The sequence below is a fragment of the Biomphalaria glabrata genome, chromosome 4, assembly GCF_947242115.1.
Source record: "Biomphalaria glabrata chromosome 4, xgBioGlab47.1, whole genome shotgun sequence".
Lineage (NCBI taxonomy): Eukaryota > Metazoa > Mollusca > Gastropoda > Planorbidae > Biomphalaria > Biomphalaria glabrata.
The window spans coordinates 11734192-11756414 of NC_074714.1; the positions used below are offsets into that span (position 1 = coordinate 11734192).

General features: G+C 37.1%; 1 protein-coding gene across 1 annotated transcript in view; it reads left to right on the forward strand.

Annotated features, from left to right (window-relative positions):
- The window catches only part of LOC106053226 (reelin-like), a 63520-nt gene that overhangs the window by 5964 nt on the left and 35333 nt on the right, over positions 1 to 22223 (forward strand). Inside the window, exons 6-21 of the mRNA XM_056026053.1 lie at positions 385 to 490; positions 1138 to 1234; positions 1475 to 1526; positions 1969 to 2068; positions 2439 to 3441; positions 3698 to 3832; positions 4609 to 4757; positions 7425 to 7576; positions 8819 to 8928; positions 15850 to 16085; positions 17230 to 17358; positions 19011 to 19117; positions 19600 to 19663; positions 20406 to 20639; positions 20759 to 20920; positions 21717 to 21959. Coding sequence (XP_055882028.1) covers positions 385 to 490; positions 1138 to 1234; positions 1475 to 1526; positions 1969 to 2068; positions 2439 to 3441; positions 3698 to 3832; positions 4609 to 4757; positions 7425 to 7576; positions 8819 to 8928; positions 15850 to 16085; positions 17230 to 17358; positions 19011 to 19117; positions 19600 to 19663; positions 20406 to 20639; positions 20759 to 20920; positions 21717 to 21959 — 3079 coding nt within the window. The remainder of the gene's footprint in view (positions 1 to 384; positions 491 to 1137; positions 1235 to 1474; positions 1527 to 1968; positions 2069 to 2438; positions 3442 to 3697; positions 3833 to 4608; positions 4758 to 7424; positions 7577 to 8818; positions 8929 to 15849; positions 16086 to 17229; positions 17359 to 19010; positions 19118 to 19599; positions 19664 to 20405; positions 20640 to 20758; positions 20921 to 21716; positions 21960 to 22223) is intronic.

The window sequence follows — 22223 nt, forward strand, 5'->3', positions numbered from 1 at the left end:
GTTATACAGGCTTTCATAAATTGATTCAAGTAACCTTTAAACTTTAAACCAAGGCTGGATTCCAAAGTTCTGAATAAATTAGTTAGTATCTGTATCTCCTAGTGTAGATTTTTAAATTTTTATTAGTAGTCTGGATTTTGGTGTACTACAATCAACATATTTGTTGATCTGATGAAAGCCTTTGACATGGACAGCAGAATTTTCAAACTCTTAAGAAAAATAGGATTTCTTTTAACATACTCATAAATAAAATGACATTTTTATATTAAAAGGTATATTCTTGTCTCAGTTTTATGAAAATCAATATTTCGTAACTAAAAACTGATCTACTCTATTTAATCACCTATGTAAATAATAAATAAATTTGTAAAAAAAATGTTGCAGCCCTACAGGTAGAGAATGTTCAACCTAAACTAGCAGAAGTAAATTCTGGATCTTTTGTGTTTAGAGAGGATTTTGATTCAGAAGATGGCTTTCAATCTGACTTATGGTGAGTTGTGAATAGTCTTTGTTATACAAATTGAAACTATTTTCCAGCTAATACACTTTGTATATTTCTCCAGCATTTCTTAAAAATTTTTTTAACATGTCAGACAGTATTAAATTTTAGCTATATAAATACAAAAAATTAGTTCTTATATTTCTCGAGATGTATAGGGCCTATATGTTTTCATGACAACAGTAGTTCATTTCTTAAAAATAAATAGATAAAAACAGCAATTTATATATGATAGGGACATCCTTTTAAAAGTTGGGTGACTAGACTGTGAAATTGAAATATAATAAAAACAATAATATTGCAACAATAATTTAGAAAAAAATAACATATCTTTATTGTCCTTAAAGAAATTTGTCCTTCATTTGTGCATTACGCATAAAAAAAAATTAAATGATATTCTAGAAACTGAAAAAATGCGATTGGGAAAAAAACATTAAATACAGGTATTCTGAATTTGGAAATATTTGAGATAACCTTACTTAGCTTTTATAAAACATAAATCCATGGCAGATGACAGCTTTGCCTGCATTAGAGGCGAAAAATACATAGATTAAAACTGATTTTGTCTAACCATGTAAAATCTGCACTTGACCTTAACATTCAGATTGGATTATACATATGTGTGTACTTAATCTCAGGTCCCAGACAGATGGAGGCTCTATCAGTGATGATTGTGGAAGTGTGGTTCAAGGGAAGGCAGCAGTACTATGTGATCCCTTTGAACCTAGAAATATGGTCAGGCATGCTCTACATCCCTTCACAAATATTAAGGAATTAACTTTTGAAAATTTCAATTCAACTATTTAATTTATTTTATGTTTGTTTTTCAAAGTTAAAATGAATTTTTCAGTTTTGGGCTTAAGAAAGCATAATTAGTATTGATCAGATATATTATATACGGGGCTCTAGAATTGAGAACTAGTAGAATAAGATTTATGTTTTTTGTTTTTAAAAGTTCTTTTTTTTTTTTCATAGGTAACAGTACCCCTAAATTTGACGACTGCCCATGTCTTGCAATTTTCTCTTGGTAAGAAAAACTACAAAAATGTTTAGTACATTAATCATGTAAATGTATGTTATATAGTTTTAAATACAATCTATCTTTGGGTAGAAGCAAGTGCTATGTAATAGTATGCCACATCTATATGTCTGACTTTATTGATCATGACAGACTGACTGGCTGTCTAATAGTGTTGTTGATAGCTTTGTTTTCTAGAGTGTCTGGTTGTTTATATTTGAAATAGTAAAATGTTAGGAACGTAGACATAAGATTTATATAAGGTCTTGTAGTTTATTTGCTTTAACAATGAGTTAGTCTTTCTCCATGTAGTTTCTGTGTGATGTAAGCAAAGAAAACACCATGTAATCATTACCATTACAGATACAGCATGCATTGTTATTGGTTTCTCCTGATAGCAATAAACTTTTCATTGAACTAAAAAAAACTTTTCTGTTTCTGCATTATTCAGGAGGAGGGAAATGTCGCTCAAGTAACAAAACTGACCAGGATATTGTGATAGCCTATGGAACTGAAGATTGCACAAAGTGGCAGGAAATAGAAAGAATAAAGTAATTTTTAAAAAAATGATTATTTCCACTAATTTTTTTTTTTTTTGAGTGCATCATTAAAATTTGAACAGAAAAGATAAAAAATGCTGTGCTTGAAGCCAAACCATGTTTTTGTTTATTGGGTCTAAAAATACTTTTAGTTGCTCCTACAGTTGCAAAGAACGTTTTGTAATACTTCTTGGTTAGTGTGTGAAATCAGTACCAATAATGACTTAGCAACTAATATATCACAAAGACCATTGTTATACCCTCACTTGAACTAGATGTTTACATTAGTTTCATTGTGTGCTCATAAGGTTAATATTTTTAATGCTACTGCTGTAGTGAAAATTGTTTATACAAAACATTTTTTTTTTTTTTACGAACTCAGAGCTCCAGAAAGTAAAAAGTCACAAACATACATCGTGAGTTTACCAGCTGCATCTCGACTTGAAAGTGTCTGCATTCAGTTTTATCAGCCTTCACTCAGATTTAACAATGCCTTCTCAGCCGATAAGGCTGGAACAGTAACAGACATCTTGACTAGTGAGGCCTGGACCACTTTGGGCACTTCTGCTTCTTATACAGCATCATCAACCACTCTGCCAACTTCTTCTGAGTCATCAACCACTATCCCTTCTACTGAGTCATCAACCACTCAGACTACCCCTTCTACTGAGTCATCAACCACTCAGACTACCCCTTCTACTGAGTCATCAACCACTCAGACTACCCCTTCTACTGAGTCATCAACCACTCAGACTACCCCTTCTACTGAGTCATCAACCACTCAGACTACCCCTTCTACTGAGTCATCAACCACTCAGACTACCCCTTCTACTGAATCAACCACTCAGACTACCCCTTCTACTGAGTCATCAACCACTCAGACTACCCCTTCTACTGAGTCATCAACCACTCAGACTACCCCTTCTACTGAATCAACCACTCAATCAACCCCTTCTACAGAGTCATCAACTTCTCAGACAGCCCCTTCTACTGAGTCAACCACTCAGACTACGCCTTCTACTGAGCCATCAACCACTCAATCAACCCCTTCTACAGAATCATCATCTCAGACAACCCTTTCTACTGAGCCATCAACCACTCAATCAACCCCTTCTACAGAATCATCAACCTCTCAGACAACCGCTTCTACTGAATCATCAACCACATCAAAAACATTTTCTATTGCTTCATCATCTCCACCAACCAGAGAGTTATCAACTCCTTCTACTACATCATCAATATCAAACTCATCTCTTGCTGCTGATGCATCATCTACACAATCCATCATTGTAACACAACTAGATATAGAGACTACCGATGATTATGTCACAGAAGGCTATGTAGAACCAAATGATGAACCATTTAATGCCCAGCAAGTGGACACTGTAAGTAATAATAGCATAGATGCCTATTATCAAATATCTTGACTTTAAAAACAAATAATTTTAAATATGTATATGTATATATATGACTTCTATCAGGCATAAAAAAAAACTTAACCATTCAGTCAATTTTGAAAGAAAAAATTCAAATTTAACTTTCATGTTGTCATTTTTACTTTTTTTTTTGGAGTTTCTATCAATGAGTGTGTTCTAAATTCAAATTGTTATTTAACAAACATTTTTTATTCTGCTTCATCAGGAGCTTTACCACAACTGTTGGGCACTTGACAATATTGTGGTGGTCAACTCAGATAAACCACCAAATCTACTAAAAGAGACATTTGATCCTATTGTGCTTGAGAACTGGATATTTTTTCCTGGAGCCCATATAGAGGTCAGTTTATGATGACATTGTCTTGGGTCACTGTTAATTGAACCATTTTTTTAACTTCTAATGACTATTAGTTGTATACAGTTTGAAGCTTAATGTAAAAGGTCTGTAAACAACAAAAGGTACTCATGAGCCCAACATAAGTTATAAGTGGAAACCTTCTAAAATAAGTTCTGATGAAAGCTATATCAGAATACATTTAAAAAATTGACAATAAAATTAAAGAGCTAAGGTAGTCTCTGCAAGTAAAAATATTCTGGATACTTGACATTCATTAAAAAAAAAGTTAAAGATATTTATCTATGTGTTGTCCTGCAGCTTCCCAAATTTAAAAGTCAAAAATAAAAGCTTTCGAACCACATTTTTAAATCAGCGCTCAAGTATCAAGCCAAGGCTTTTCAAAATCAAGAAGAGAATATGACTGGATGATTCAGTGTTTTATGTATTACATTGTTTATGTATTCACTCTGCAGCTGTCTGCTTACTTTTTGGGTTAGGTGTTTAATTTGTAATATACTTTTTATAAACTGTTTACTGTTATTGGTGTTGATTTAGAGCCATTTATTATTACAGTTTGTTCTCTCCCTATCAGAAAATCTTGAATACACTGATGCAATGGACCATCAATGCCAAAATATTTTAATTTTTTAAGCAAACAATGGTGGTGAACTTTGTCAAAAGCCTTGGCATTGCATCAGACCAGAGGGCAGTGAGCATATAAATAGCTAAAAAAAATATTTGTAAGTGACCATTTTATAATAAACTTCTTTCATTTCCAGAGCCAATGCTTTTCCAATGGATATGCATTAGTTTTTGACAACAGGAATCAGTCCTCTACATATGCTTTGACTAGAGATCTAGACCTGGATGTGGGGCATGTGGAGCTAGAGGCCATTCTGTTTGTCAACTTTTCTAAAGGCTCATCCAGGTAGCTGTAAAACTTTTTTTCCTTTGAACTTTTCTTTATTGAAGACTAGACTTATGTTACCCGCGACCCGCGGGTCTTTATTTGCGCATTACTGTCGATATAGTCACTGAGAGTGTTTTGTAAACAATTAAACGAAATAATAATGTAATAAGTAAAGCGAATGTGTCAATGTAAAAATAGTGTGAATGAAGCTATCAAATCAAAATAGCTAATAGGCTTAAATCCATTTTTTAAAATTAAAACATTTGCTTGTAGGCCTACATATATTTGATTAAAATTTGAGATGAATAGACTAAATTTTGTATGTTCATGTGTATAAAGTAGATCTTGAGGTAGACGTAGATCTAAATCTACACTAATCTAGAGTTAAACATTGGCTTTTATAGAGTTCATTCTGTGCTGTGCATCAATGCCCACTGCCACTGCATGCGTGACCTTTTTTCATGAATGAATATAGGCCTATCTCAACACGGCTACGCAGCTTTATTTAGCGAACAGCGAACGAATGTATTAAAAATGCTTTAGAAAAACAAATTTGAATGTTAATTTGATTAAAATATGAAATGAATGGACAATAATTAGTATGTTTATGTGTTAAAGCATAAAACTATCTTTGCGAAAAGAAGTTTTATCATCTTCGAGTTCAATAAGAGTTTTAGACCTAGGCCTAGGAATAGACTCAGTGACTCAGTAGAGAGATGTGTTAATCACTGTTAATGTGTAACCATTTGGTAATGTCTAATGAAAGGATGTTCGCCAGACATTACCCGCGGCCTGCGGGTCTAAGTTAGTGTTTACTAATCTAGTGAATTGGATTTAGATGTATGTTAAACGTAACTAAACTTTCAAGTTTTTTCTCTTTCGCTACGAAAATAAAATTAGGTTTGCGAAAATGGGATTACCCGAAGCCGATACATTCATATCTATTAAAAACGAAAAGAGCAATAGCTTTGTTAAATGAATGGGATTATAAGGTGAACAATTAAACGAAATCATTTTTAGTACGCGATTCATGAATGAATATAGATCTAGGCCTATCTCAACTCGGCTTCGTGGCTTTCGTAAATGTATGTAGCTTTAGAAAACCAAATTTGAATGTTTATTTGATCAAAATAAGAAATGAATGGACTTTAATTAATATGTTTATCTGTTAAAGTATAAAACTATCTGTGCGAAGAGAAGTTTTATCATCTTAGAGTTGAATTAGAGTTTTAGATCTAGGGATGGGATTATAAAGTAAACAATTAAACGAATTAATTTTTAGTACGCGATTCATTACGGTATTGTCTAATGAAGGAATGTTCGTCTGGAAATCTGTAGTCACAGATATAAGGAACTAATTTATGTAAAAAAATCCTTTTGAAACACAAAATTGAAGGTTAATTTTATTATATAATGAAATCAATGGACCTTTTTTGTATTTTCATGTGTCAAAGTAAAAAACTATCTGCGCAAAGTGTATTTCTTAAAATTAGATCTAGGTCTAAATCCTTTCGATCTTTTCTCATGTCAACATTGTAGGCATGGCCTAGATCCATAAAATACTATAGCTGTAATAGAGTCGGACAACTTTATTTTTTTTGAGGGTCTTAAGTTTGTTTTAGGGCTACAATACACACACTACGGTCTAAGTTGGTACCCAAGGAACATTCTTGCCTAGTTTTATCAAGATTGGTCAAGCGGTTTTGATGTCTATAAGTAACATACATACATACATACATACATACATACATACCCCTCACATTCTACTTTATAATATAGATATGTCTTTTAACCCTAGAATGTTGGAAGTAGTCTTATAGCATTGACAAAACTCACTCACTATTTGCTGATGAATGCCTAGTCAGCATATTTGAAATAAAGAAAAAGTATTATGAGTTGTCTAATCAGAAAACCCAAGTTAAATATTGTAAACCTATTGGCGGCAGGATAGGGTTAACTGTATGATTAGCTGAATCATTTGAAACAGGCCAGTAATACAGTTTAACATGCTATCTCAATGAACAAGGGACAATACTGGTATGAACTTTGCACGTAAATATGACCCGTGTTCGAGTCATGTGATCAGAAGCTTTCGTGGACCAGAGACAGAGTGTGTAAGGCAATACAAGACAGCAAGGAGACCGGGACTGTTGTCGGCCATGAAGTCGGTCCTGGTGGAGTCCTCGAGTGAAACGTACCGAGTCCAGGAAGAGATAGAGATAGTAGAGTTTAGTACGGCAGTATGATGATGTACAGTGTAATATTTGTAGTAGTTTATTGTGTTGCCAATCGTGTTGTATTTATTTTCTCATTATTAAAGTAGCAGATTATTTTGGAACTCTTGTCAAGTTCTTGACTTTGATATGGGTTGAGGAGTGTTTACAGAAGGCCTGATTTGGAGAGAGAGAGAGAGAATCATAACAATATAATCAGATCATTCCTTTTTTTTTATTCAATCCTATGCTTACAATTTATGTAAAATCTAGCTGTGCTGCTGATAAGTGGCTTCATTGGTTTACTTTACAATTAAATGTAGAATGTTTTAGTGGCTTTTGAAAATTCACAAAACAAGTTTTAACATAAAAATGATCCATTTTAGAAATTCATTAAAATTAACATTGTGCATATTTTTTTTTTTTTTTGCCAAAATAAAGATATTGATCATTTTACTTTGTTCTACTTCAGTTTGAAAGTTAATAGTGGACAAATTGGGTTAGACTGTGGTGTGTTACATTCTGGTAAATATCTGATCTTTGATGGGAGTAAAAATCGTCAAGTTTGTACTGACTACTTTAGCCCAAAGGAAATATCAGCTGTAAGGTTTAACTTTCAGTTTGGTAAGTACTCCTTTTTAAAAAAAATCAACTTAGGTGAACAAAAATAATTAAATAACAGTATTAAAAAGCCATAATGTGGAAGTAAGTAAGTTGAGCAACCAGACAAAACAAATATGTTCTCATTGAAGCAAGAAATCTTAAAGTTTGATACAACAAAGTTTTTGTTTTAACTTTTTCTCTCTAAATGACGATATCAACGTTGATTTGACCCCATTAAATTAAATTAATTTTTGGTTTTATAAACTTATATAAAAAAGAGCATCCGTTTTCATATAATTCTATACCTAATATAACATTACTTGATAACAAGCACAAAAGTTATTGAAGTTTAATCATAACATGGTAGTGAAACACAAATTAGCAAAATGAATAATTCCTTTGAAACATGGAAAATAATTACGGAGAGAACAAATTAAAACTGTACCTTTCATTACACAGGTTAAAAATTATAAGTAGGCTGTATCAATGATCAAATGTCATATTGTAATGTAATTATAAATTATAAGTGATGTATCTGCCTTAACAATATGTATCATAGTTTGCTGTATGACTACTCAGACTTAGGCTTAAATGATTGTGAAAACTGATCAAAGTTTGGAAGCGAGGGTACATAACTAGTAGGAATAGGAAATAGATTTATTGTTCTAATCTAGAACAAAAATGTAGTATTTGTTGACAGGAAATGATGAAAGTTTATAGAATAAAAGAGTTATGGATAGAAACTGGATAGGATAGACAAAAATAAACACTTTTTTTCTCTAAGTACCGATATCTGATGTTATAGTGATTGAGCAGGTGTGTGGACTCATATAAATGTAGTGTTCTTTCGATTATATCACAACCAAGCATAAATAGAGGGTAAAAGTGTCATTTGGAAGTTCCCACATTATGACTAGGAGGAAAAAAATAATTACCTTCAAACCAATCCAGTATTCATCACAAAAAGTTGAAAAAGTAAAGTATCCCTTTCAAACCTTACTATCTATGGGGTGAATGATGCAAAGGTCATCTGTTTCTGGATAAGGAGGGTTGTCATGTGGCCATCATTATAATGACCTCCCCCCCCCTTACTTTTCCCCAACATATATTAGAGCTGGGTGGAATCAGAGGCACCCTAAAGATCCCAAAAGATCTTCATCACAATATTCAGCTCTTAAATCCAGAACGTCTGTGCTTATAAAAAGCATGTGACCAACAGCTCTCATATGAAACTTTTCTATTTAATCATCTTTTCCTTACCAGGTGGCGGTAGTTGTCATAGCAACTCTTCTAGTCCCCATGTTCTAATGTACTTAGAAGATGAGAAAGGACAAACTCATGCGCTGAAGATATTAGAATCCAAACATTATCAGGTTAGGAGCATTTACCTATGCAAAAAATACAAATAAACATCTTACCCTCAAAGAGAAAAAAACTTTTATTATTGTGACAAGTCAAAAACTCGCCGTCAGAGTCACTCAAATTTATCACAGCATTAATTATTACTTTTCATTATTTATTTATTTTATTTTAATTATTTCTCCATCCTACCCCTAAATTATTCACCCGCCACACCTTTTCCTCTCTACCAGGCTAGACTTAGTCTACCACCTTGGAGAAAATTAGGCCAGTCCTTTCATTTATCTTCCCTTGACCGGGGCAAAGATACGCTCAGACTCTTTGATCTCATCGGCAGGATGTCTGACGCCGCAATTGACTCCCCCCCCCTTTCTTGGGTGGAAGGTAGGTCACTCTTCCCCCCCCCCCCCCCCACGACTCTCTTTGATCTAAGAGATTACACGGGTCAACGCACCGCGTGATACTCCAAGGTGCGGCTCAAGTCTACTTCACCCACGTGTAAGATAATGCTAAGCCTAGGACATTTCCGGTGTCCGCCCACACTTCCCAGGCATATATATATATAGTAAACCAACTCAAATCACCCTCTCTTTCGCATTCGAGCTGAGCTATCGAGTCTGGACTATATCACTTATTCTTTCTCCTAGAGGAATACCTGGTGGTAAGCCGAACTTAATCACAAGTTCCATCTTAATTACTCTGTGTATATTTCAATTGGATTTTTATCATGTGTATTTTGCTTAGTTCATTTATATTTAATTAGTGCATTGTGTATTTCTCACTGGCGTAAGTAGAAAACATAAACATGTCCTATATATTTAATTATGGACTGCATTAATCTATTAATGCTACGTTGCTCAATTGATCGTTGATGCAACCATGTATATATTTGTACATCTTATTTTATTTCCTGTATCTCGGTTAAACGCCTTGATAATTTTACTAGCGCACTGATACTGCGTCTAGTGAAGAAATATGAATTATCCCCCCCCCCCTTTCTTTGTGTATTGAATTATCTCCCCTGTAGTCATTTCAATCTTACGAGAGTTGCGCCCACACCATTCAAGCGCGCTCCATTGTTCTCGACCCACGGTCATATGCAAACAAAGCGTCTCGGTCGATGACCACCGCCCATTCACCCCCCCCCCCCCTTTTTCTTTCTCTAGCCACCTGTGTTGTTTATTTGAGATTATTATTTCCCCTTCTATGTACATTTATATTATTACTTTCCCTTGTATGTACATTTTTATATTGCTACTATCAGCCATCTATTATTCCAAATCCCATTTGTCATCATCTCCCCTTTTGTGCTCGAAAGCAATTTTACCAATCTGACGAATGCACCTCAGTCGAGGGCATCGATAAGATGCATAAGAGACATGTCCTAACTTGTCTTTATTTATCCGCAGCCTCCCTCAGGTGTCTGCCTTTTTAGGTGCTTAGAGCTATTCAGCACTGTATTTGCTATCGAGAATCATCTACTGCCTTTTATCTATTGGATCAACGATCTATTTACCTATTTATGCGCTTAGTGCTATTCAGCACTGCACTTGCCTACTGAGATCTACTCAACTCTACCACTTGGCGCTATCGGCATTGCCCGCCTATTCGACAGCCCACCTGTCAAGCTATTAGGTGCGACGTCCCTATGGACTCAGGTCTGTGCGAGACGTCATAGCTACGCCAACCCTCTGCAACTCACTGGACATATCCTGTCAACTAGGCTGCCCACGGCAGATCAGCTCTGCCCGCAGTAACCTAGTGCCCACGGTAGCCGGCCACCCGCCCTACTGTGCCCACTACAGATATTAGATTTTGGGGATTGAGACTCCACAAGAGCTATATCACTGGCGTCCCTCTATCCGCTAGAGCGCCACCTCCAGCTGCAGAACCTCAAGCCAGGACACAGCCAGCTGCGACATCAACAGGAATACCAGCTAAGTCAGAGGACAAAGTGACATACTCTCTTATTAGGTGCAAGAGTGATGATTAAACATAGAATATACTAGAGATAGATGCAAACCCTCCCCCTTTTTATTATTATATGTATATTTATGTAAATAAATATCCTTTATTTTAACTTTTGTATCTATCTTTCATTGCTTTGTCTCGTTGCGTGTCTGCTCCCGATTCATATGCTGATAAGTGGGGGTGTGATAGCTTTAAAAATAATCATCCCCTAGACATAAAACGTGCCAAACACACGTCACATTTCCCCACCTGTCACATTTTGGCGAGCCCGTCCGTGGATTTAACCCATTAGTACAGCAGGCACGAACAGGCAGCAATAACTAAATTCCATATCAATATTTTTTTTTCTTAAAATATTTATAAGTATCATCACTTCGCATTATCAAGAGTGTCACTTTTGTCATATTTTATTTATTATTATTATTGCATTTCATGTGTAACATTTCCTTGCAGGAACTTTGTGATTAACTTAGGCAGACACCGCATTCCTTCTGCACTTTTTCCTGTAACTCATGAGCAATTGCTCTCCAGTGGCTCTTTCCTCTATTCCATTTCATACTTTTTCTAATCCGTCCTCTATTATCATGGACTCAAAAGAATTAGATTCTGAAGTTGAGGAGATTATGATACTCCTTGGATTTAAAGACCCCGAGGTGGAAGACATCGTACGCTGGTGGATTGACAAGGAAAGAAAATCCGAGCAAGAAATGGAAGAATTGGACAAAGCCCATGAACAGGAAACACCAGAAATCAGACAGAGCTATAGCCCGCAGAGTTTGGAGCTGAACACCACACTGGCAAGACAAGACCAGGAAACAGAGGAGAGTAAAACTACGACTCATATTCCAACCGGGAACACTGCCCAAACGGACACAGTAGTTACTACTAAGGATGAAACATTCATGACTGATATCCCTCCTCTCGACGATTCCACATTGTCTACCCAGCCCAACCCTCCTGCTCAGTCCAATAGTCCTGCAAACTGCGTTGCCCCAAACAAGCCCACTTCTCCTAGCAAACTTGCTCCTCCTCGCCCACCCACTCCTTCTGCTAAACCTCAGCACCACAAAGCACCAATCCAACAGCCAGCCGCGCACAAAGACTGCAACTACCCAGCACGTAAGCCTTGTCATAACCAGAACAACCAAGCCCACCGTGACTGCAACAACAGCACGCGTGGCAACAAAACTAACCGTGCCTACCGTGACTGCAACGACAGCCTGCGTAGCCACAAACCCAACCGCCAAAAGCAGCAGGCCTCACAGCGCATTTCAGTAAAGACCGCGGTCCCCAAACCCTCTGTGTCTAATCAGCAACCACGTACTGATAGAACAGCGGGCGACCAATACGTCATGTCAACACTGACTGTGGCCCCTGAACACACTGCTCTTGGCCCTACCAAAACGGAAGTCCTACCGGCACTTCCTCACCCTGTCTCATCTTCCCCCGGGATAGAGACCATTCTGGTTAACGGGCGGTACGTCCGGTCCCTATTTGACACAGGCTGTGCGGTAAGCTCAGTTATCTGCAAAGCACTGGTTGATCCGGCTGATCTCACAGATAGAACTGTGACGATTCAGTCCCTTGATCGTGAGATTCCTCCAAAGGTTCTTCCTATTGCTAGGGTCCACGTAGAATGCAAGTACGTACATGGCACCATTGACGCAGCCGTCATGGACACGCCAGTGTACGACTTCATTCTAGGCTCCAAATATGTTCCTCTTGGAGTAGTCAACAAACCTTACTTTTCTCTGCCCGTTGGTAGATCGACGAAGCAGAAACGTGGCAGCAACCAGCAGGTTGGAAGCCCTGGTCGCCACACTAATACGCCTAGTCCCGACTCATCAGCGAAGCTCAAACCACACTGCCCTGGCATTGACACTGCTAGGAAGTCACGAGTTAAGTCGTATACCCGCGCTTGTGAAGTTTTACTTGACCCAGGCTACTCAGCCGAAATTAAGCAACATTCCTCTGACATTGACAGTGTCAGAATGCCCCGAGGTAAGATGAGCCCTTGCTCTCGTGGACTCACTCCTCTTCATGGCTCCTCAGCCACCATTCAATATCAACCTTCCCCTGGCATTAACCGTGTCAGGAAGCCACGATGTAAGCCAGATTATCGCACTCGTGGGGACGTTCTCCGGCAGAACTCCACATTCTTTATCAGGCCACTCTTCCCTGACATTGATCGTGTCAGACGATACCGAGGTAAGCTGACTACTTACTCTCGTGAAGAAGCGCCTCACAGCGGCTTCGGAGGTAAGCCCCAACGAGCACACGTGCCTCGGGCACCCCGCCTAAGCCCCAATCACCCTCCCCAATCCGCCCCAGGAAGGAATTACTACTCATCCAATCGCCCAATCTACTCTCCCAAGCAACCCCAAAGGTTTCACCCAGGTGACTCCGTACTCAGGGACGGGAAGTAGACCACGGACAAACTTGGACAGACTCTCCTCCTGGCATGGCTATCCCTTTATTTTTCCAGATTTTTTTTTTCTAATGCTGTGATAACAACTGATCTTAAAGTTTGAGTGACATCAGTCTGCTCGCACTTTATGGATCTTTCTGCGATAGATCCATCTTGGCGGCGGCGTATGTGACAAGTCAAAAACTCGCCGTCAGAGTCACTCAAATTTATCACAGCATTAATTATTACTTTTCATTATTTATTTATTTTATTTTAATTATTTCTCCATCCTACCCCTAAATTATTCACCCGCCACACCTTTTCCTCTCTACCAGGCTAGACTTAGTCTACCACCTTGGAGAAAATTAGGCCAGTCCTTTCATTTATCTTCCCTTGACCGGGGCAAAGATACGCTCAGACTCTTTGATCTCATCGGCAGGATGTCTGACGCCGCAATTGACTCCCCCCCCCTTTCTTGGGTGGAAGGTAGGTCACTCTTCCCCCCCCCCCCCCCCACGACTCTCTTTGATCTAAGAGATTACACGGGTCAACGCACCGCGTGATACTCCAAGGTGCGGCTCAAGTCTACTTCACCCACGTGTAAGATAATGCTAAGCCTAGGACATTTCCGGTGTCCGCCCACACTTCCCAGGCATATATATATATAGTAAACCAACTCAAATCACCCTCTCTTTCGCATTCGAGCTGAGCTATCGAGTCTGGACTATATCACTTATTCTTTCTCCTAGAGGAATACCTGGTGGTAAGCCGAACTTAATCACAAGTTCCATCTTAATTACTCTGTGTATATTTCAATTGGATTTTTATCATGTGTATTTTGCTTAGTTCATTTATATTTAATTAGTGCATTGTGTATTTCTCACTGGCGTAAGTAGAAAACATAAACATGTCCTATATATTTAATTATGGACTGCATTAATCTATTAATGCTACGTTGCTCAATTGATCGTTGATGCAACCATGTATATATTTGTACATCTTATTTTATTTCCTGTATCTCGGTTAAACGCCTTGATAATTTTACTAGCGCACTGATACTGCGTCTAGTGAAGAAATATGAATTATCCCCCCCCCCTTTCTTTGTGTATTGAATTATCTCCCCTGTAGTCATTTCAATCTTACGAGAGTTGCGCCCACACCATTCAAGCGCGCTCCATTGTTCTCGACCCACGGTCATATGCAAACAAAGCGTCTCGGTCGATGACCACCGCCCATTCACCCCCCCCCCCTTTTTCTTTCTCTAGCCACCTGTGTTGTTTATTTGAGATTATTATTTCCCCTTCTATGTACATTTATATTATTACTTTCCCTTGTATGTACATTTTTATATTGCTACTATCAGCCATCTATTATTCCAAATCCCATTTGTCATCATCTCCCCTTTTGTGCTCGAAAGCAATTTTACCAATCTGACGAATGCACCTCAGTCGAGGGCATCGATAAGATGCATAAGAGACATGTCCTAACTTGTCTTTATTTATCCGCAGCCTCCCTCAGGTGTCTGCCTTTTTAGGTGCTTAGAGCTATTCAGCACTGTATTTGCTATCGAGAATCATCTACTGCCTTTTATCTATTGGATCAACGATCTATTTACCTATTTATGCGCTTAGTGCTATTCAGCACTGCACTTGCCTACTGAGATCTACTCAACTCTACCACTTGGCGCTATCGGCATTGCCCGCCTATTCGACAGCCCACCTGTCAAGCTATTAGGTGCGACGTCCCTATGGACTCAGGTCTGTGCGAGACGTCATAGCTACGCCAACCCTCTGCAACTCACTGGACATATCCTGTCAACTAGGCTGCCCACGGCAGATCAGCTCTGCCCGCAGTAACCTAGTGCCCACGGTAGCCGGCCACCCGCCCTACTGTGCCCACTACAGATATTAGATTTTGGGGATTGAGACTCCACAAGAGCTATATCACTGGCGTCCCTCTATCCGCTAGAGCGCCACCTCCAGCTGCAGAACCTCAAGCCAGGACACAGCCAGCTGCGACATCAACAGGAATACCAGCTAAGTCAGAGGACAAAGTGACATACTCTCTTATTAGGTGCAAGAGTGATGATTAAACATAGAATATACTAGAGATAGATGCAAACCCTCCCCCTTTTTATTATTATATGTATATTTATGTAAATAAATATCCTTTATTTTAACTTTTGTATCTATCTTTCATTGCTTTGTCTCGTTGCGTGTCTGCTCCCGATTCATATGCTGATAAGTGGGGGTGTGATAGCTTTAAAAATAATCATCCCCTAGACATAAAACGTGCCAAACACACGTCACATTTCCCCACCTGTCACAATTATATTTTTAACATATGTTTTAAGAAAACAAAATCTGGAAAAGTAAAAATTCTGTGACTAGATTTTTAAGAGCTTTTAATGTTCTGGGGCTCCTAAGTGTTTTTTTTTTATTTATGGCTCTAAGAAAGTATTGGACACTATTTGAATTTTTTTTTTTTTAAATGAGATGGCACCAAGTATGGTCTCTAAATCATTTTCTTAAATTTCTTATCTTCTTATACATTCTAGAGCAGTCAAGTTGTGACAAGTCCAGTCTTCAATTCAATCACACACAAACACTACCAGGGCAAGGTGAAGTTCTGCCTACTTCAGAAATCTCACGGTGGCCTGGGTAGAGATGTTTGGTCTATTGACAACCTGGCTCTACTTCCTTTGTTGCCCAAAGAGTCATCCAGGGATTTTAATAAAGTCCTACAGGTGTCTGTCAACTTGAAATGTGGAGCCAACTCTTCAGATAAAACCAGGTTGTCCTTAAGATCAATACTTTATAATCTTATTGTCACTTACCCCTTGTCTTTCTTTTTTTGGTTAAAGGGGTGGGGGGAGGCATCTTTATTTCTTTTTTTTTTTTTATTGCTTAAATATTGTAAACCAAATCTTAAAAAAAAAAAGAAATGTCTTTGTTTCTAAATTGTGTGTTGCTAGCTGGGAAATATGTTGGAATTGATATTGACATTCACGGCTGGGAAGCACTAGCTCTCGATCGCTCATCATGGCGTGAAGCTTTGAGTGTCAGAGTCAGGAAATATGAAGCAAGAAGAGTAGCCAGCGTGAAAGAGTGCAAAACCAACAAAAGCTGAGAGAAGAAGCAGGCCTATCTGCAACTGACCAAACCAACCCATGCCACGTATGTGGCCAGCTTTTTAAAGTGAGGATTGGACTTTACAGTCATCTTCGAGTTCATAGGATATGAGAAGTGTGCTCATCTTCGATCACGAAGGAGGAGCTATATATATGTTGAAAAGGCATAATTTAATTTTTTTTTTACATGTACTTTGGTGAGATTCCCCTCACTACTGAACATGCATTCTTTGGTTTTATCCTTTGGTTTATCTCATTCCTCTTGTCTGGTTTGTAAACTTAAAAGTTTGATAGATCTGAGATTTAGGTCATCTCTGAGTCCACCCATTTCTAAAGGGTACCTGACATTATGTGGTCAAAGTAAAGATCATTGGTTATTATGTTGGCCTCATGAGACCCTCTATTAAACATTGGCCACAATAGATAAATTTGAATCTGTTTCTTAGACCAGTCGACTTCAAAGAGGCAATTCACTAATAGTAAATATAGACAGGAGCTCCCTTAATAGTGACAAGTGAGGCAGTGACAGATGATATCCTAAAAGTTAAAATGTGTTTTTATAAGCACTGGACCTAGATTAGAGGGTCATTAGTCTTTAGGTCGTGCTGTTTTTGATAAGAAAAGTTGTCTATCTGACATGACAAAAATTTAATTATAGCAGATGAGCTCATTATATGTACAAATTGATGTATTTGATTAGCGAAGATATTTCATTATATTTTGGAACTTCAGTGAAATAGATATGTAGGAAATGTTATAACTAATAAAATTTTGGGGTAAATATTTATTGTTTCGTTTTTTTTTAAGCATCAGCATTGAATACAGTACTGATTATGGCTACAGCTGGAATGATTTCTACACATCATGCGTGCCATCTGCTTGTTCAGGATATTACCAGTCTCTGTCCTCAGTGCTTTCTGCAAAGCAGATGTCTAGGTAAGACTAGCAGTGAATTAGAATGTAGGTCTATGCAAGCTTCTCCATCAAGATGAGCATCATCTCATTCCCTAAGAACATTATAATATTAATTTACTATAGCCCTATAGGGCCTACAGTTCTAGTCACTATTGCTAGGGAACAAGGTAGCTGAGTGAGTCATGGTTTCAAACCTTGGTGGAGAAGGCTGGTATTTAGAAGTTAGGAATTTTTAGGATGCCCCTGAGTCCACCCAACTCTAACGGGTACCTGACTTAGTTGTGGACAGTAAAAGTTGTTGGTCATTGTGCTAGCAACGTGACACCCACGTTAACGGTTGTCCTTAGAAACATAATTTTGCACCATCTGCGCTATAGATCACAAGGTCTAAAAGGGAAACCTTTTTTTTTTACTGACTTGTTTCTAACTAGCAAACATTGAAGATATTTGGGCATTCTAAAAACTTTCTGTCTAGACAGGTGGGGAGGGGTGTAAATGTAACGTTTAGAGACGTGGCGTTAATATAGTTTGACTATAGAGGGACTGGCCACTGCTACTGTGTCGTGAATGTGTAGAATGCTGGGTTTGTGCTTCCTGGAGTACTCTTGACAGGTGACAAACATATATACCACAAATTGACTTAAGTCAGTTTCAGCAGACAAATATAAAGTTTATTTGACAACAACAATAATAATACTGCACTCCTTGTTAGTGCTACAAGTCAAGAAAATTCTATCTGCATAACAGCGGCATAAAAAATATCCAATACATTAAACTCTCCAGAGTGTATTACATATCACGTCCGCATCTCAGCGGGTAACACTGTACAGAATAATACTAGAAATACATGTCTCAAAAAGACCACTGGCATCAACTGCCCAAAAGCTACTTCGAGTTATAACTTGACTAAAACATTACTACTAAAATCATATTTGACTGCCTCGTCCAGAGGATAACACTTGACTAACTTGACTGAACTCAAAGTCAACTTTATTCATTCTACTTCCTGTTTTCTACATCAGGAATTCCACGTGTCTTTTAAACTCTTAACATGACGTGAACATTAAATCAGGCAATGTCAACTGAGACTGTGACAAGGGGGAGGGATTAGCTAATTTCTTCCATGACTTCTAATGCCAGGCAACTTATCTTAAGATAGTGACTACTACTTAATTATATGGGATGATAGCAAGCTATAATGATGTTACATCAACACTCTTTATATGTTGGGGGACTAAGTTAATTTCTGTTATGTAATTTTTACAATTTAGTAGAACATTATTTTTAGGTTATCTCAGGCACAAACTTAAAGCTTAAGGCAGTCAGAGGTTTTATCTACACATGGCTCCTGTTTTGAAAAACAATGGATGCACCCAGATGAATCACTGGTTTTGGTTTTCTTCTTGTGTCTGATGGCAGAACTTATCTGATGCAATCAAACTCTATCTATTGGCTATCTATAGGCATTGAACACTTTATTAACCACTAGTCATCCAACACTTTATTAAGCAATAGTCATCCAACACTTTATCAACCAATAAGCATCCAACACTTTATTATCTATAAACAGAAACTTTTTGAACACTTTATCAACAGGCAATTTAATGTCATTTCTTTCTATTCTTGTTGCCTCACAATCTTTTCACTTACATTATTAAACACTTTGTCTACAGGTGGACTAGAGTCACTCTTCCCATTCCACTGGCAGCCCTGTCTCCTCATACAAGGTTTAGGATAATTTACCTGGACAGTGTTCCTACATCCTGGGCTTTGGATGATGGTAACTAACACCTTGACATATATTGGATTAATAAAAGGACATTAAAATATTACATTTTTAATGTTGGATGACATCCTGTCATCATTGGGTTGTAACTTCAGACATCTAGTTCAACTAAACCAACAGACAATAAATAAAAAAAAAAAAGAAAAATGAATAAAATTTTGACATTTATGGAGTTTCAAAAATTTATCCGAATAATGTACAGTATATCATGCATTTCTCTTTATCTGTTTAAGTTCACTAACCATGTTAGAAAACTGGTCAAACCACCTTGCATGTTCCACGAAAATTTATTCATACCGGTATAAGTAAATTTATTTTTTTTTGAGATTTAAACATGCTGAATATATAAGATAAGGATAATTTTTATTGGTCCAAACAAATGAAATTCAGTTAGACTACAATTGACCACCTCTGTGTAACTACTGTAACATATTTTTTATATCTATATTTTTAAACTAGATGTTTGTCTATTTCAGTTTTCATTGGCACATGTGAGAAATGGTGTAGTGGACATGGTCAGTGCCTAGAAACAGGATGCAGGTGGGATATTAGTTATTTGACATTTTGTTTGCTTTTAGTTTACCTCTATCTTGATTAAGAACTAGAAAACAAAGGCTCATTGTAACACGGGTACAGTACACTAAACAAAAAAGGAATAATCTCCTTTTAATGCTAAATTTGGTCATTTTTGAATTTTGAAACAAGTTCTGACTGTCTATTATTAGTGTTTAAATGAGGTCTGAGATACCAAAGTTGAACTGTTCAGAAATATTATTTAGTTACAAGTTTACACAGAATCAATAACTTTCACTTTTCACTGTGGATGTGAAGTGCTCAATTTGACTTCATTTACTTGGAAGTGATGAGAATGGACTCCCTTTTTTTTATGGCACAGTAAAGAAAGAACTATACTTACTCAATGTATTTTTCTTAAAGTTAATAGTCATATTAGTACATATTCATTATTTTCAACCCATAAAATGTCATAATAAGAGGGGGGAGTAACTCAAAGTTTTTCTCATAGCAGTACTTACAACCAAGTAGTAAGTAACCATTTTTCTCCTTGACGTACCACTTCTATGACAATAATTTACTAGGGTGTTGTATATCTAGCACAATTGTAAGGGAGAAATTTGACATGAAATTTAATATTAGTATATATTACTACTATTTCTGATTTATACAAGATACTGGTCCCATAGGTTGTTTAAAAGCTCCCACATCCAGCGCAGATGCTCTTCTAACTGGCCACATTTTGATGTTTATTTATTTGATGCTTCAGTTGTGACTCTGGCTATGAAGGTGATCAATGTGAACGGCCAGTGCATCCAGCCTTGTCTTCCCTTCATGAAAATTTTGAGGATTCCTCTGTGGTGGCAGTCTCATCGTTGATAAAAGTTTCTGGGGCAACAGTGGGCTATGAGTGCAGTGTTGTTTCTTCTGGCAAGGCATTAGTGTTTAATAAGGCTGGACCTAGAAGTTTAACTACCTCAGAGATAGATACAACTGCCATAAGGTATGCAGCTAATATTTGTACAATTCTTTGTCTCAAATATTTATTTTTATGAGATATTTTCATCTTCAGTACATTTCTTTTTGTAAGCAATTATCTTTTGAAACTGTTTCTGAACATAGCTCGTTACAGTTCACATTGAGGATTGGGAGTATGTCTGTCACATCCAGCTGTCCACCTCCTGATGCACCATGGGAAGACATCATTTTAGAATACTCATGTAATGGTGCAGTTAGCTGGAAACTTCTGAAAGAGTTATCTAACCTTGAGTTCAAACAACCAAAGTAAGTAGTCACCAAATATTCATGTTTTTATTTAGAATGATGTGAGACTTTACACCTTGTTGGCAATAGATAAGACATTACACTTTTTCATTGATGTTCACAAAATTTGGCTAATTCATAAAGAAAATATGGTGATATGATTTTTGAAAAAATAACCATTAAAAATTTTTTTTTTAAGGATAGTAGGATGTTATTGTGAAAACATACATTTCAAAAGATGTGAATCAACATATTAAATTAAAATCCACAAAATGATATGTTTCTTCTCCTAGGCATATTTTGGTATTAGGACTCATGTAAAAAAGAAAAAAACAAATGAAGTATTGTTTGATTTATTTTCCTGTGTAGGATTACATAGTGATGCCCTGCTTGACAGAAATGGGAAAAAAAAATCTGAAATGTTATTCATAAATAATGTGAAAATGAGATTGGAAAACGTTGGTGATGTGATTGCTTTATCATTTATCTGGACAGTAGTGTTATTGTAATTTACTAATAAACCCAGTGATCCATGTTGCTGACATGTCGCAAATGAAAGATGCAAAGGTTAATCAGCTGACAGAAAGGAGAGATATTGAAAGCCTTATAGGCCTGTATATATGGACTATTTAGAAGAATACATTTAGCATTTACATATACATGAAATACAGTGTTTGTTAAGTGTATACAGTTCAAATAGACATGAAATACAGTGTTTGTTAAGTGTATACGAGCCTACTATTACACTTGGCTTTGATATTGATATTATAACTTAATGTTTCCACTTTGTCAAAAGGTTGTGTATATCTCCCTCTAGGTCCACCTCCATCACTTTACCCAGTGATGCACAGCAAAGTCTTTGTCAGTTCCGCTGGAGGCAGCCCCAGCATTCTGGCTCTGGAAAGGATGTCTGGGCTATTGATGACATAATATTTTCCCCTGAAGCCATGTCTGGCCTTCTTTCCGTTGAGATGATGGATCTACCTGTCTTAGATGAAAGGCTGAGTTCAAATCATGGAAAGCTGGTCGACAGTTTCTGTGGACGAATGAGAAGTGTAGTGTATGATTTCTTTCAATTCCTACTTTTTACTTACACAAGATCTTCACGGGGAAATAAAACGTTGGTGGTCAAAAGTTTTCACGAAGCAGGCAGCAAAGTTGATTGATTGTCATGTTAATAACAAGAATGTCATTAATTTGATCCAATTTTTTTTTTCAAAGAGATCAATCCAGTCAGATCTAATCTGATCTGATTTTCTTTATACATAAAATAGGAATAGATTTTTTTTTAGTTTGTATATCACATACTTTTATTTGATTAGTC